This window comes from Bos taurus, chromosome 3, assembly GCF_002263795.3.
Source record: "Bos taurus isolate L1 Dominette 01449 registration number 42190680 breed Hereford chromosome 3, ARS-UCD2.0, whole genome shotgun sequence".
NCBI classification, from domain to species: domain Eukaryota; kingdom Metazoa; phylum Chordata; class Mammalia; order Artiodactyla; family Bovidae; genus Bos; species Bos taurus.
In genome coordinates, this window is record NC_037330.1 from 20,371,626 (window position 1) to 20,386,272 (window position 14,647).

At 51.5% G+C, this 14,647-nt stretch overlaps 2 protein-coding genes across 5 annotated transcripts; one reads left to right on the forward strand and one right to left on the reverse strand.

The window, feature by feature from the left end:
- Nucleotides 1-674: 674 nt before the first annotated feature.
- Nucleotides 675-4,518, forward strand: APH1A (aph-1 homolog A, gamma-secretase subunit). 2 transcript variants are annotated; one of them, XM_010803040.4, is made up of 7 exons: nt 675-997; nt 1,784-1,954; nt 2,126-2,199; nt 2,436-2,558; nt 2,713-2,840; nt 3,248-3,371; nt 3,717-4,513. In XM_010803040.4, the coding sequence occupies exons 1-7, from the start codon at nt 885-887 to the stop codon at nt 3,779-3,781; spliced, it is 798 nt and encodes a 265-aa protein (XP_010801342.1). In that variant the 5' UTR covers nt 675-884; the 3' UTR covers nt 3,782-4,513.
- Nucleotides 4,519-4,823: 305 nt separating this feature from the next.
- CA14 (carbonic anhydrase 14) lies at nt 4,824-12,000 on the reverse strand. 3 transcript variants are annotated; one of them, NM_001192205.1, is made up of 11 exons: nt 11,119-12,000; nt 8,939-8,959; nt 7,807-7,986; nt 7,024-7,166; nt 6,704-6,799; nt 6,441-6,507; nt 6,104-6,261; nt 5,879-5,999; nt 5,633-5,653; nt 5,427-5,511; nt 4,824-5,304 (listed from the first exon to the last, which is right to left on the reverse strand). In NM_001192205.1, exons 1-11 carry the CDS (start codon nt 11,171-11,173, stop codon nt 5,241-5,243), a joined length of 1,011 nt encoding a protein of 336 aa, NP_001179134.1. In that variant the 5' UTR covers nt 11,174-12,000; the 3' UTR covers nt 4,824-5,240. The 3 variants fall into 3 exon arrangements, with proteins under 3 accessions (NP_001179134.1, XP_005203925.1, XP_010801316.1); XM_005203868.5 differs by having other exon boundaries at nt 4,825-5,304; nt 8,863-8,959; nt 11,119-11,461; XM_010803014.4 differs by having other exon boundaries at nt 4,964-5,333; nt 11,119-11,461.
- Between the last annotated feature and the right edge of the window lie 2,647 nt (nt 12,001-14,647).

Below are 14,647 nucleotides of genomic sequence, written 5' to 3' on the forward strand. Positions count from 1 at the left end.
GGGGGAGGGAGATAGTTTTCCTTCAACTCCACAGCTATAATTGCTTTTTACAAACAGCTTTAACTCCCAATTCTAACTCAAAATCCCCTCTAACCTACCTAACATTGCTATCCAGGCTTCTTTTAAACTTCTTTCTTATTCGCTTGTCATTACAGATGAAAGCTTCATTAGCGACACTGTATTGTATGTTTCCTACACTAGCCTGTTCAAAGCGCACCTACTATTAAGTGTAACCTTCATTTCTTGGGCAGTATCTCCAGCTCATTTCCTCTCATTCAAGTAAGAACAATACCCGTCCCTATCTCCCGGCATCCTCTATCCTGTGATTTCTTTGTATTTGTTCTTTAGTTTCTAACAGGATCTTCCCCCTCTGCAGGTCTTCAAGAAAAGGTAGGAGTGCTACCACTCTGCCCCATAAAATAACGAAAGGAAACAGCGACCAAGGCCGAACCGAACCGAACCAAGGAACCTGGGCCGGGCCCAGCCCACTGCTTTAACCGGCAGGAGCCACTCCCAGGTCCGAGGTCCAGGGCAAGGAAACCTGGACTACAACTCCCAGCAGGTCGTGAAGCCACGCCCCACCTCCGCAGCTCCGCCCCTACGGATTCTCCCTCCATTGGCCTCCAGGGGGTGGGGATTAGATGGGAGGTGGCCATGAGGCTGCAAAGGGGTTTGTTCCCTCCTCGGCTTCCGTAGAGGAAGTCGCGCGGACTTGTGTCTGGGGTTTCGGTATCCCCGCCTTCCTGGGGGTCCGGGGGTGACATTGCACCGCGCCCCTCACGGGGTCGCGTCGCCACCCCACCCAGACACCCTAGCTGGCGTGCTCCTCCCCTTCCCCTCTCTTGGCCGGGTCTCCACCCCCCCCCCCCCCCAGCTGCCCAGCCATGGGGGCCGCAGTGTTTTTTGGATGCACTTTCGTCGCTTTCGGCCCGGCCTTTGCGCTTTTCTTGATCACTGTGGCTGGAGACCCGCTTCGCGTCATTATCTTGGTCGCCGGGTAAGTTAGGGGGTTGGGGAGACGCGGAAGGACGCCGAAGAGTGAGATCCGAAAGGAGCTTGAGGACCTGGGGCGAGCCTGGGAACCTGAGTCTTGCTCCTGCTCAGTGGTGTCCGATTCTTTTGCGACCCTATGGACTGTAGCCCGCCAGGCTCTTCTGTTCATGAGATTTTTCCAGGCGAGAATACTGGAGTGGGTTGCCGTACTGAAGATACTACTTCAGGGATCTTCCCTACGCAGGGATGGAAACCGCGTCTCCTGAGTCTGCTGCATTAGCAGGCGGATTCTTTACCACTGAGCCACCTGGGACGCTCCAAGGGAAGCCTTAGTAGGGGGAGACAAGTTGGAGGTGAAGATTGGGAAGGGATCTGATTGATTTGCCCTTTCCCGCAGTTGGTTTCCGCCTTGCAGGGATCGCACAGATTCCTCCTATACTCCTCCTGGCGACGTCAGAGGAGGCCCAGGGCCAAGACTAGTGAAGGGGCTGTGCTGACCTCACCCGTCCCTACGGGAGTATCCAGGAATGGATACCTCGCCCTCTTGTGCTCCTACACTCTGGCTTTCATAGCTCTGCAGACCCTTTAATCAGATTTCTAAGCCTTCCCCTGCATTCAGATCCCTACAAACTCCCTTGGTGGAGACACCTATCCTATCTCCTCCTTGTCTCCCTGGCCATCCGGAAGTCTAAGTTCCGCTTTTTATGCTGCAGCCTTGATTGGTTTCCCTCTTTGATTTCTCAGGATGCCCTCTACCCTTGCTTGTCTGATTGCCCTTGTCTTTCCTTAGGGCATTTTTCTGGCTGGTCTCCCTGCTCCTGGCCTCTGTGGTCTGGTTCATCTTGGTCCATGTGACCGACCGGTCAGATGCCCGGCTCCAGTATGGCCTTCTGATATTTGGTGCTGCAGTCTCCGTCCTTCTACAGGAGGTGTTCCGCTTTGCCTACTACAAGCTGCTTAAGTAAGAAGATGGGATGGTCTGAAGGGGAGAAGGGCAGAGGACTGAACTATAAATGGGGCAACCCTGGGTGGTGGTTTGGACGAGGAAGCACTAAGGGAAGACATTAGAGGGAAAGGAGATTCCTGCCCTCCCTCATGTTTCCCCTGTCCCACCCACCCCACCACACCCCAGGAAGGCAGATGAAGGGTTAGCATCGCTGAGTGAGGACGGAAGATCACCCATCTCCATCCGCCAGATGGCCTATGGTGAGCCAAGGGAGAAGGACTGGAGGAGGGAGTTGGACACTCGTCTCTCCCAGGGAAGCCTCTAAACATCCACATGTCCTAAGTGGCTTCTTGTTTTTCTTCACACCTGACTTCCAAGGATAGGTTGCCTGGAGGGAGAGAAGGTGGGGGGGAACTTGTGCCTGAGAATGGGGAGGGATCACTGGCAGTCAGGCTGTAGTGATCTCTGGCATTGATGAGACCCTCCCTCCCCCCAGTTTCTGGTCTTTCCTTCGGTATCATCAGTGGTGTCTTCTCTGTTATCAATATTTTGGCTGATGCACTTGGGCCAGGTGTGGTTGGGATCCACGGAGACTCACCCTATTACTTCTTGACTTCAGGTAAGGTCCACTTTCTTTTCTTGCCGTCCTGCCCCATCCATCCCTTAGCCCTGACCTGATTTACTGGCCCTCCCTGGGAGACTTCTTTGGCTCAGCATCTCAGGAGGCTGGGAGAAGACGAGGGATGTATCTCATCCCCATCTCCCCCCTGCAGCCTTTCTGACAGCAGCCATTATCCTGCTCCATACCTTTTGGGGAGTTGTGTTCTTTGATGCCTGTGAGAGGAGACGGTACTGGGCTTTGGGCCTGGTGGTTGGGAGTCACCTACTGACATCAGGACTGGTGAGTTGGGGACAGGGGCCTGAGTTAGAGAGAAAAGAACTTAATGGTGAGTGGGATGGAGGGGAAATACATCCTCACTTCTTAACATTTAAAAATCTGTCTTGAGAAGAGGCAGAAAGGTGAGTCTTGAGACATCTCTCAGCTCAGCATCAATTGTATATCCTGCTCTGGGGATTCTCTGGGGAGGACTTTGAATGAATTAATCAAACCATAATGCAGATGGCCTGAGGTGAGCAGGAATAGCAGAAATCTTTGGGAGAGTTGAACATCACAAGATACTTACTGGTGCTCTGAAGGACTGGGGGATTTGAGGGAGATCTCTAGGGAGATTTGGGTCAAAGGCACAATGGGAATATAGGGATTAGAGGGAGAATCTAACTTCTTTTCTATTCTTCCCCCATCACCAGACATTCCTGAACCCCTGGTATGAGGCCAGCCTGCTGCCCATCTATGCAGTCACTATTTCCATGGGGCTCTGGGCCTTCATCACAGCTGGAGGGTCCTTCCGAAGTATCCAGCGCAGTCTCTCGTGTAAGGACTGACTACCTGGACCGATCGCCTGACAGATCCCACCTGCCTGCCCACTGCCCATGACTGAGCCCAGCCCCAGCCCGGTCCATTGCCCAGCATTCTCTGTCTCCTCGTCGGTCTGTTCCACCACCTTCAGGGTCTTGCTTTGTCCACTCGTGTGTGACCTTTAGTCTCTAGGCTTTACCAGAAGCAGTCTGGGTTCAGCCAGTCAGTGACTGGCGGGTTTGAATCTGCACTTGTCCCCACCATCTGGGGACTCCCCTTTCCCCGTGTTGTCCAGGACTCCCCATGTGTCAGTGCTCTGCCCTCACCCTGCCCAAGACTCACCCCCCTTCCCCTCTGCAGGCCGACGGCAGGAGGACAGTCGGGTGATGGTGTATTCTGCCCTGCGCATCCCACCCGAGGACTGAGGGAACCTTGGGGGGGACCCCTGGGCCTGGGGTGCCCTCCTGATCTCCTCGCCCTGTATTTCTCCATCTCCAGTTCTGGACAGTGCAGGTGGCCAAGAAAAGGGACCTAGTTTAGCCATTGCCGTGGAGATGAAGTCAATGGAGGTTCAAGGGTAGACGAGCTCTGAGTTTCCCAGTACCCCCTCCCCAGACTGGACATCTTGGTCTTTTTCTCAGGTCTGAGGGGAACTATTTTTGGTGTGATAAAGACCCCAAATTGCCTTTTTTTTTTTTTTGAGTGGGGGGAGGGAGGAGGTATGTTGGAATTCTTCTCCTAACCTCCTGGGACTGTATTTTCCCTCCTCAACTTGCTCCTTATGACTGGGCTTATAACTGTCCAGCTTTCCCCTTGGTCCCAGACTTTGGGGGAAAGGAAGGAAGTGCATGTTTGGGAACTGGTATTACTGGAACTAATGTTTTAACCTCCTTGACCACCAGCATCCCTCCTCTCCCCAAGGTGAAGTGGAGGGTGCTGCGGGGAGCTGGCCCACTCCAGAGTTGCAGTGCTCCTGGAGGAGTCAGCCTACCATGACATCACAGGGAAGGAGGGCAGATTTTTTTCTAGTTTTTAATTGGGGTGTGTGGGGGGCGGGGAGGTTTTCTATAAACTGTATCATTTTCTGCTGAGGGTGGTGTATTCCATCCTTTTAATCGAGGTGTTTGTGATTTTGACTAATAAAAAGGACTTTATAATTGTGGGGGAACTTGGCTTTAAAAGGAGGGGAAAACATGTTAATGAGGTTTCTGCCCTCTCATGGCTCTTTTCCACCTCCTTTCTAACCTGGCAATTTCTGGTTCCCTCCAAGGATAGCTTCGATGCAAGGGCAGGGAGTCTGAACTCATGTCAGAAACTCTGGGTTAAGCATCTTCCAGAAGTGGATCTCCCCTCCTCCAGGATTGGAGTAAAAGGAGTTACTCACCCACGCTTCCGTTTGCCCACCTCTGCCATCTGAGGCATTAAGGAACACTCCCATTCTCAAGAGCTCCAGGAGTAAAACCAGACGTGGGGTCAGCAGCTTTAATTTCCAAATATATTGAGCAAAAAAAAGAACAAAACACCAAAATAAACAGCAGCAACCCTTTTTCCTAAGGGGAGATCTTACAGCTATATCTAGGGACAGGGTTATAAAGATGAGGGGACAGGGGACTATGGGCCACATCCTCCTACAACTACACACAGTTGAGCCTCTGCATTGTCACCTTAGGACTGTCCTGATCTCCTCCATGTTCTGAGAGGCTGAAGGTTCTGTTTTTCTTCCTTGAATGAAAGCCTGTCCCTACCTCTGTGTAGGGACTGTCTGGAGGAAAGAGGGGTGTTGGCCTACTCCTACAGTATTTCCTGGCCAGTCCCGGCGCCTCACTTGACAAGCACCCTGACAGCCGAGCAAGTGGAAGGCATCTGAAGTGTCCAGGAAGGAGTCTATGCCTCGGTGGCTCGTGCTGAGGTGAAGACCACACTTTTCCGGTTTCTTAGTCTCTTCCTCCTGGAAGGGAGAATGGTTCGTGGAAATGCCTAGTGTCCAATGTGAAACAGATTAGAGGTGGACTAGGAGCATGCTTTTTGGGACAAAAGAAAGGACTGGAAGATTGGAGAGTAGGACCTCACCGGATCTTTCTAGCGATGAAATAAACAGCCAGCAGAAGGCAGAGACAGCCAACCAGGATTCCTACTCCCAAACTCAGCATTTCACCTGGGAGAGAGATGGAGGGTGTCTGCCTAGGACTGACATAGATAGTGAGCCTTTCCCTAACTTGCTGAGGAGCACCATACCCTGTACCCCATACCTCGATACCTGGGAAAGACTGTCTTACCTGTGGTATACGAGGGTCCCACTGCAAGGGAAGAAAACCTGGGTCAGCGAAACCAGATCCCCACCCAGCTAGAAGCTGCCCTGTGCCAGTCCTGAGGGCTGGGTACGTTGGGGCATGGTGGGTCTCAGTCCAAGCAAGGCCTGGGAATCCCTTCCCCCTGTAGCTTTTTCCTTCTTAAGGGCATCCTAGTTCCTGCCATTGAATCCCCCAGTTTCCTGTCCCTTTTTCCAAGCCCTGTACAGTCACCTTGGATGAAAGAAGCAAAGACCATCCGCTGATTGAGAGGCTGGGGGGCTCGGTAGTTCTGTACCAGTGGCTCAGAGGGCTCCTCCTCTGTGGAGAACAATGTCTCCCGAAGCTTTTCCAGCTGAGGAGCAGAAGCGTTGGACTCAGGGACGAGTGGCCCTTGCTTTGGGGAGTGGGGAAGGGTTTGAGGTTATAACTCCACTGCCTCACCTCTCCACTGCTCACCTGTTCCGTGGAAATCTGGGCCCTTCGATGGAAGACAGTCCAGAGCACACTCTGGTAGCAGGGCGGAGTGGTGAGCGAGCCATTGTAACGGAAGTACTGTGCCAGCAGCAGCGGGAGCAGCCCTCTCACGTTGAAGGGAGGCATGGAGGTCTTCTGATCTGGGCAAGGACAGATTCAGGCTCATCTCCCTCACTGCACCCTCGCTTACCTAGACAGGGCTCCTAGAAGCAAACACCTTGGTCCCTAACTCAGTGCCTCATCCCAGGCCTCTCAGGCCTTGAGAAATTTCCCTGAAGTCTAATGTGACTTTGTCTTCAGATAGATTTTTAGGGCTCACCTTTATACTTGATTTCATGCAAGTGACTCAGAATGTGTTCATAAGCTGGATTCTTAGTCTCACCCACCTGGATGGGGAAGAAATGGGGGAGAGTGTTCAGGATGAGTCCATGTTAGAAGTCAGACATTTGTGTGTAGGATATATGGTGTAAATGGGTTGCTGACTTGTCTTGGGAGGATGACCAGCAACAGACATGGACAGAATAGGACTGAGGGATGCAGAGGGAGTGGAGGGGGGCCTCGGAGGGATCGGGGGCCACTGACCTCAATGAGGATGCCCAAGACAGCCAGGCCCTGAGGCCTCTGAGCAGCCTCACTCAGGCTTTCGTAGGACTCAGAATCGTAATGTACAATGTGGAGCTAAGGGAGAGGACAGGGAATTGAATCATTTGATGTTTTCTCCACTACCCAGTCCCAAAGGCTTTGATCCTAGCCGCTGCCACCACCACCACCACCACCTCTTGCATGCAGTAAATCTGCCCCACAAAGCTTGCCCTTTCACCCCAACCATGTTCTCAGTTTCCAGATCCCTGGGACCGACAGTGCCTATCACTACATCCTAGTCCAGGCCTTGCTCCTGGTACCTCTGCAGCTGTGGCTTTGCCGTTGATCAGGTGCTCTGACCCCCAGGGGGTTCCTTTCTGACCCCAGTGCAGGTGGAGCTGGGCAGCTACGTATTTTCGGGGAAGTCCTTCCAGATACAGGGTAGAGGGCAGAGAGAGTTGTACTATGAGGGAAAGAGAGCAAGTAGTTAGGGTTGGAGTAATCTGGATGCATTCCTACCCTCCCCCGCAGTTGCCACCACTTCTTGGGAAACTTGGCCAGCCTTTTCTCTTTCTCTGCACAGCACCCAGTTTTTTCCATGTTGTTCAGTGGCTAACTCCTGTCCAGCTCTTTGAGACCCCATGAACTGCAGCACTCCAGGCTTCCCTGTCCTTCACTATCTCCTGCTCAAATGCATGTCCATTGAGTCAGTGATGCCATTCAACCATATCATCCTCTGTTCTTCCCATAGGACACTGCTTTTCTATTTTTTGGTGGCACCCTGGGGCATTGGCATGCAGGATCTTAGTCCCCCAACTAGGAATTGAACCCGTGCCCCCTGCAGTGGGAGCATGGAGTCTTAACCACTGGACCACTGGCTGAAAGTCCCAGCCACTGCTTCTCTAGTGAAGATCAAGGCAGTACTATGATGCTCACCCACCCCTCGACCACCTTTGGCTACAGGAACCTCATCCCCATTCTCTTGTCTCCAAATTTATAGATAAAACCTCCTGAGAATTTAGAAGTTAGGAGAATGCTTCTTCACCTCTGACTCCTAAGATTGGAACTGAAGCTTAATCTCCTTGGAGGCCAGGTCTTTTTACCTGTGTGGCCATTATTGTGCAGGTTCAAAGGCTCAGTGCCAGGCTGTTCATATCCATGGGGCTGCAGAGGTAGCAAGTCAGGGTCAAAAGTCACACTGTCTGTCTGGATATTGATGGGGGACTGGGCATTGCTTCCACATTCAGGGTAAGAGGCGGGCCAGTGGTCTTGACCATGTGGACCTGGTGGGGTTATCACAGACATTTGTCTTGCCCTCTAGCCCCAACCACCCTTCAGCAACCCTCCACCAAGCTATTTACCTACGTGGAGGCGGACATGCACTTCTCTCTACCCCATATGAAGCCCTTAGTTATGCAGGGCTGGGTGAGGGGGGAGTCCCTGCTGGACTCGATGCGGCAGTTCCTTCCCATCCTTCCCATCGCCTATCCAGGGGCAGTAATGATTCCCCTGCTCTCCTGATGAATGGGGAGCAGTTGCCTTTACTTACTGGTTCTCTTGTTGGAGGATACAAGAGCTAATGAGAGGAAGAGAAGATGGGTAGAAAGTCCGCAGAGCCAGAGAGGTGGATTTGAGTGGGAGCAGGAAAGCTGGGAAAATTATTCTAGAGAGGTAGGGTCTCTGGGGAACCCCTATCAAGCGGCCTTAAGATTCAGACCTGCTGACTTCCCATCATTGACTCCTTGCTCTCACACTGGACCTTGCATTGACTCAGGGACTCCTTAAGTTGAAAGGAATCTGGTTGCACCTCTGCCAGGGTCACACACTGTCCTGCTGGCCTCTCCCTCACCCCTGACCTCAGGTTCTGTCCCGGTTCCAGATTCAGGTTGGGGTAGGATCGATCAGGATAGAATGAGCAAGGAGGAGAAGGGGCAGCTAAGCTCATGGCACCTTCCCCCACCCACTTCCCTCTCCACTCCGGCTCCCTCACTCCCACAGAGATTGACTGAGGACATAACTGGCTTTTCTGCTGAATCAGGGGGTGTGGGATTTGATGGTTAGAACAGGATCTAAGAATCAATCTGAGCGAAAGATGGGGCACAGGGAGTTGGGGAATGGAGGAGCTAGGATGAAAAGCTAACGGAAACCTCCCCACCCACGTGGCATAAGTCTTCCCGCCAGGTGAAGAAGTCCCAGTGAGGAAAGGGCGTTGGTAGGCCTGGGTTCTGCTCTCACCCTCGTACGTCCAGTGTTGACCTGCAAGGCAGAGTAACTTTGAGTTACAGCCAGCACAGCCCCAGGCAGGGAGCTCCTCCACTTCCCCCCTTCCCATTCTCCTCCCTCCTTCCAGCCCTTCCCAAAGGAAGCCCTGAAATTGGACACCGCAGTGGAAAGGTCGGGGGTCTATTTAAAATCAGCCAGGCTGTGCTTGTGTTCCCTGAGTAAAGGGGGAGGAGAATTGAAAAGAGATAAAGCCAGGAGACTAAAATTAACCTGGATCCAAATGTGCAAAATGCCCAACCCTCACTTTTCTCTAGCCTGTGCCAAGCCAGTCTAACACTTGGGCTGAGGTGAGGGTGTAGGCAGAGGGTTTGGAGGAAGGGGACTGGAACAAGGGGAGGGGCAAGAAGTTCAGAGTCGGGGGCCATCTTGCTGAGAGGAGAGGGTGAGTATTCCTTTGCTTTGAAGCTTTGTACGAACCCAGGCACTGAGCTTTGTAAATGTACGAACCCAGGCACTGAGCTGTAAATGAACAAACCCAGGCACTGAGCTGTAAATGAACATTTGCGTTTCTCCTTCTTGTCCCAATAATTCTAAAGGAAGTTTTCCCCATCACCAGGAACCTCTGCTCCCGAGGTTCCCAGATGACTAGGAGAGGTGGGAGTCAGGCAGGGTCTACTCTACGTGGAGCGTGGTGGGTGGGCACAGGCAGCCAGGCTGGCAGGGACAGGATGAAAGTAAAGCATTGTGTGTGGAAATGAGAGCTGCCAGCTGGGTCACATGCCAGGCTCTCATGCAGTCCTGTCTTCTGGATGGAAGGTCTGGGGTCTGCTGGTCCAGCCCTCACCCAGGACCAAACTGCTTCAAGGGGAAAAGGAGGCCTTCCTGCAGGTTGTCTCTGTATTTTTCAAATTGCTAGAAACTTGGGAGTAAAATTCTAAATCTCCACCCCCTGCCCCCTGCCTCCAGCGACCTCTGCTCTCTTATTAACTTAAATAAATCCCTTAGACTGCTAAGATATCCTTGATCTCATCACTGGGCTCTTGGACTGGCTCATCCCTCAGTTCACACAATTCTGAAAAGCAACCCAGAGGAAGGCTGGAGGCAGCCCTGCACTCACCAGCTCAGTGGGACACCTCAACAACTCAAGTCCCCTGGTTCTGGGCAGGCTAACAGCCTTGCCCTTTCCCTCCCACCAAATTCTCAACACACTGGTCTCACATCTCTTCCTCCTCTTTCCTGATTTTTTCCTTTCTCCTAGGGTGGAATTTGCAGCTCTCCTTGGCAGCCCCTCTGCCCAGTCATCTTTGCATTTTCCTCCTGCCCTCTAGACACCTCCCAAGCCCGTTCTTCCAACACATCTTAATTCCACGTCTGCTCTGTGCTGGATACTGCACCAGACACAGGGATCACAGAAATGAGTGGTAGGGGTCCTGGGGACATTCCCGGAACACCTCAGCCATTCCCCTGAGAGACCCTCTTCCTCTCCTAGGAGCTCCTGAAGGTCCTTTGTAAATCGTAAGGGACTAACAATATGGACTATTATTGCTACTGCTTTCAGGAAAAACCAGGAAATTGGTCACCCCATGGAACGGAGACCACTCTACTACTCTTGCCTGGAGAATTCCATGGACAGAGGAGCCTGGTGGGCTACAGTCCATAGGGTCGCAAAGAGTCAGACACGACTGAAGTAACTTAGCACACACGCACCTAGAAAGGAGAGGGGACTTTGGCCACGAGGTTCGTAGTCAGGGATCGGGGTCTGAGTTTGGCAGGAAGTGTAGGAATATTCTCCTGACCACCCCCTCCATGAGTCCTCTATCCTTTCTCTCCAGGCCTCTTTGGCTCCCTAATTGGATGAGTTTGTAAATAAAGAAGGCCAGGAGGGTAGCCAGGGACTAGGGCAGTGGGGAAAGAGCTCTGAAGAGACTTTGTAGTCTGCAAATCGATTCTGCGGGAGGCGTGTGTACATATTCTGCCCCAGGTCAGTTTGCCCCCATCCCCACCCACAACAAAGCTGGAAAATCAAAGGGCAAAGAAGGACAGTGGTCTCCTCTCGAGTCCTCTCTCTTTCCCTCCATCTCTGAGCCTGAGCCTATTATTCTAGCCCCCAGGCTTCCTTTCCTCCATTAAACATGCAAGGCAACATGTGTACATCAGCACAGACAGACACACAGACACCCAGATGTACCTACCCCCGTTGGCAGTCAGGATCCAAATCACCTCTAGCAGGAGGGTGAAGAACAACATGGTGTGCCCGGAAGGAGTGCAAGGTACTGGGGGTCTGGGGACTAGAGGACTAGGGCAGGGAGAGAGAGCGGGGAGGGAGAGAGAGAGGGTTGGGGCGGGGGACAGGAGTTTCCTGGAGTTGAGTGTATTTGTCTTTCTCTCTTGCTGTCTTTGTGTCTCTGCGGGCTTCCAGGGGATTTGGTTTTCAGTGGGGGTACCGTGAGTTTCTGGTCCCAGGATAAATCTCTCGCTGCTTCTCTTTCTGCCCTCTCTCTTTTTACCTCTCTTTGCAGTCTTCACTTGCTGGCCAGCTACTTCCAATTGCCTCCTGCTTTTAAGGTGGCTCTGGACGGGTGTACGTGGGGAGGGGGGGGCTGCCCGGGTTGCTGGCGAACAGCTCCTTAAATAGCCGATTAAGCATGCAGGATGGCCCTGCTCAGAGTAGAGCGCGGCTGTGAAAACGGGAGTCCTGCCCCTGGCTCAGGAACCCAGCTGGGGTGAGCTCTTCCTTCCTCTGCTATCCACACAGACACTGTGGAGAAAGGTGTCCCTGGGAACGGGCAGGAGCAGGAACGGAGGTTTTGGGGGTCCGATCCTTTGGGGTCCCATCCAGTCCCCCTCCGAGGGACTTTGGCTTCTCCTCTGAGGGGCCACTCCCTGGGTGTGGGACAGATAGTGGGAGGACCCGTGCCCAAATCCCTGCAGAATGTGAGGTGCCCTGGAATAGGAAGAGTGCAGAGTTAAAGGGACTTGGGGGACTCAGGGTGCAGCTGGAGGGTAGGAAGTCAAGGACTAAAATCTTGGTTGTGGAAAGTGAGGAAGAGAAGTGAGGCGGGCGAGGAGAGCTCGTTTGGAGCGCTCTTTCTCCTGCGCCTGTCACCACCCCCTTCCCACGGTGAGGCTGGGTCCACGTGCCTTTGTGGCCTGGGTGGGGGGTGGTTTTGTTTGCTAGATAAAGCTCATTTGTGTGCCCAGCGGGGGGAGGGGCTGCAGCAGCACCATGAAGAGACAGCGGCTGCAACTGCCAGACCCAGCCACCTCCCTCCCCTGGGAGCCCAGATCTAGGGCGGCTTTTGTCACTGAAGAGGACACAGACCCTGGGCACGGTGGCCAGGGCAGGAGGAAAGGCGGGGAGACCTTAGAAACAATCACTACCACCATCAAAAAAAAAAAAAAAAAAAAAAAGGTGGACTCCAGGCTAAGAGAGGGGAGGGAGCAGAGAGAGGCCATGTGATCACATTGGAGTGGGAGAGGGGCCCAGGGTCTTCCCACCCGCCCAATCAAAGGCTGGGGCAGGACTTTGGGGACTGAGTAAGAACTGCCACCGGAGAGCTGGGCAAGTGGAGCAGAGAGGCCGTTGAATCTCAGGAATGCAGGCTGGTGCTTGTTCCCCCATGGGACTGGAAATCCTGATTGGAATGTACATCCTAAATCCCTCATTATGAACTGTGAGACTCAAAGATAACCTCAGGCCAAACACTGGCCCCAGTTCTCCCTTCCCTCACCAGAGTTTCAGACTGGAGGAGGCACCCATGTGAGGTCCTTCTGCCCTCCTTGTTCCTGCTCAGTGGCAATATAGTCAAAACAAAGGGAGCAGACGCTAAATAAGGGGGAAGGATAAAAGCCAAGTGAACAGAAATAATGCATATGCTAGATCATCAGCCCCTGCTGAAACAGGAGCCTGGGTGCTTTTCCGTCCACTGTGATTGATTGCAAAGCAAAGCCATTTTGCAGATGCCATATCCTTTTTAATTCTTTCATCACCCTTCAAGTTATTTTTCCCTTCCAGAAAAATTTTGTTTTGAGGTTCCCCCTAAACCCCTCTCATCCCATCTAAGAAGAAGAAAAGGCTTAAAGTGTAAATTAGACTTCCTGGGAATCAGGACCGTTAACACAGAGGAACAGAAAAAAGCAAGCAAGCAGAGACCTCTTTTGCAAGGTAGGAAAGAAGAGGCCTGGACAGAATGACCTCTGCCGGGACAGAGTTCCCTGGAGTGTCCGGGGCTGCAATGCAGCCTCCCGAGATAGATAATGTGTCTTATCAGGCGCCACCTCCTGGTTGTCCATGAATTTTTAAACTTTTTTAAAGTTCCAGTTCAAAATGTCTTGCATGTGATTCCTTCTCAGAAGTGTTTCACTGCTGGTGGGCTTTGGGATTTTGCCTGTACAAGTGGATACTGTTTCACAGAGATGTCTCAGCCTCAAACCAGCGGCTTCCCACTTGGGAGTGAGCAGCCCCTCCCGGCCCTTGTGTCCCCAATGGACAAAGGCCCTGGTATGTAGGAAAGAGGGGAAAGGCGGCAAACTCCAGGGGCTTGCCTGTATTTATTTATTTTTAAAATTTTTATTGGCAATGTCTTTATTTTTATCTTTGGCTTTACTATGGATATTTCTTTTGTCACTGGGCTGATTTGGAGTAGTGTCAAGAGGACCGTTATATGATAAAAAAACAAACAAAAAACTCTTCTCACCTCACCTCCCCCCACCTTAGGTGCTACTAAAACTCTGGCGGTTTTGTTTCAATTCCTAGGTCTCCTTCTGTAGCCCTTTGCTCACTCTGAGCTTGGTGAAAATCCCGACTGGAAACCAAAATGGCTTTCTGGCGCCATCTCCTGTCCTTCCAAATGCAGTGAAATGTGAACTGGGCAGAGAATCGATGGTATCCAAGTGTGGTGACTTCTGGGTTGGTTTTTCTTAAAAGGTCCTTTTTAAAAAATATTTAAACTGACTAAACATTCTAAATAGTCTAAAATACCTTACAGTAACTCACTAAGTGCTCTGAATTTGTGTGGTGGGGAAAACGAGAGTTCAGTGAGGGAGGGAGGCAGATCAGAAGGAAAGAGGAATGGTAGACACAGGGAACTTACTCAAACAGTCCAGGTGGTGACTCACTGCCGAGAAGAGAGAATCGATGAGGAGACGGAATTAGATGGATTCAGTTTCCTAAAAGAGCAAGCAACTTTGTGATGTAAGTAACACAGATCCAGAGATAGTCTATTTTGATACTCACATTTATTATCACTCCCTTGTCTTCTAACACACTGATACTGAAGGCTCTTAAACAAACACAGAAGCTTTCAAGAATTAAAGTCAAAGTAATTTAGGGGAGAAGGTGGCCAGAACTCTTTTGGATCATTTCTCGATTTTCCAGTTCACATTGCATGGCAGATGCAGTAGAAGAATCTTATAGACAGAAGACAGTTCCAAGTTTGTGGTCTGAACAATTTTAATTAAAAATTAAAATTTTAATTAAAAAGGAGTAAATTTGTGTCATGCACTGATTCCATGCTCAAAGCACTGCCTGGTACATAAATATTTGCTGATTGAATGAATGCATCTGGTCATTGGAACATTTATTTACTTTCTGCCTTTTCCCAGAATTTTAGGCTAGAAGGGTCCTCAATCATCATTTCAGCTCCCTTGTTATACCCTTTAAAGACTGAGTTTTGAGGGATTTATGGATTCTCCCTTGGCTAGGTATATAGCTGCTAAGCT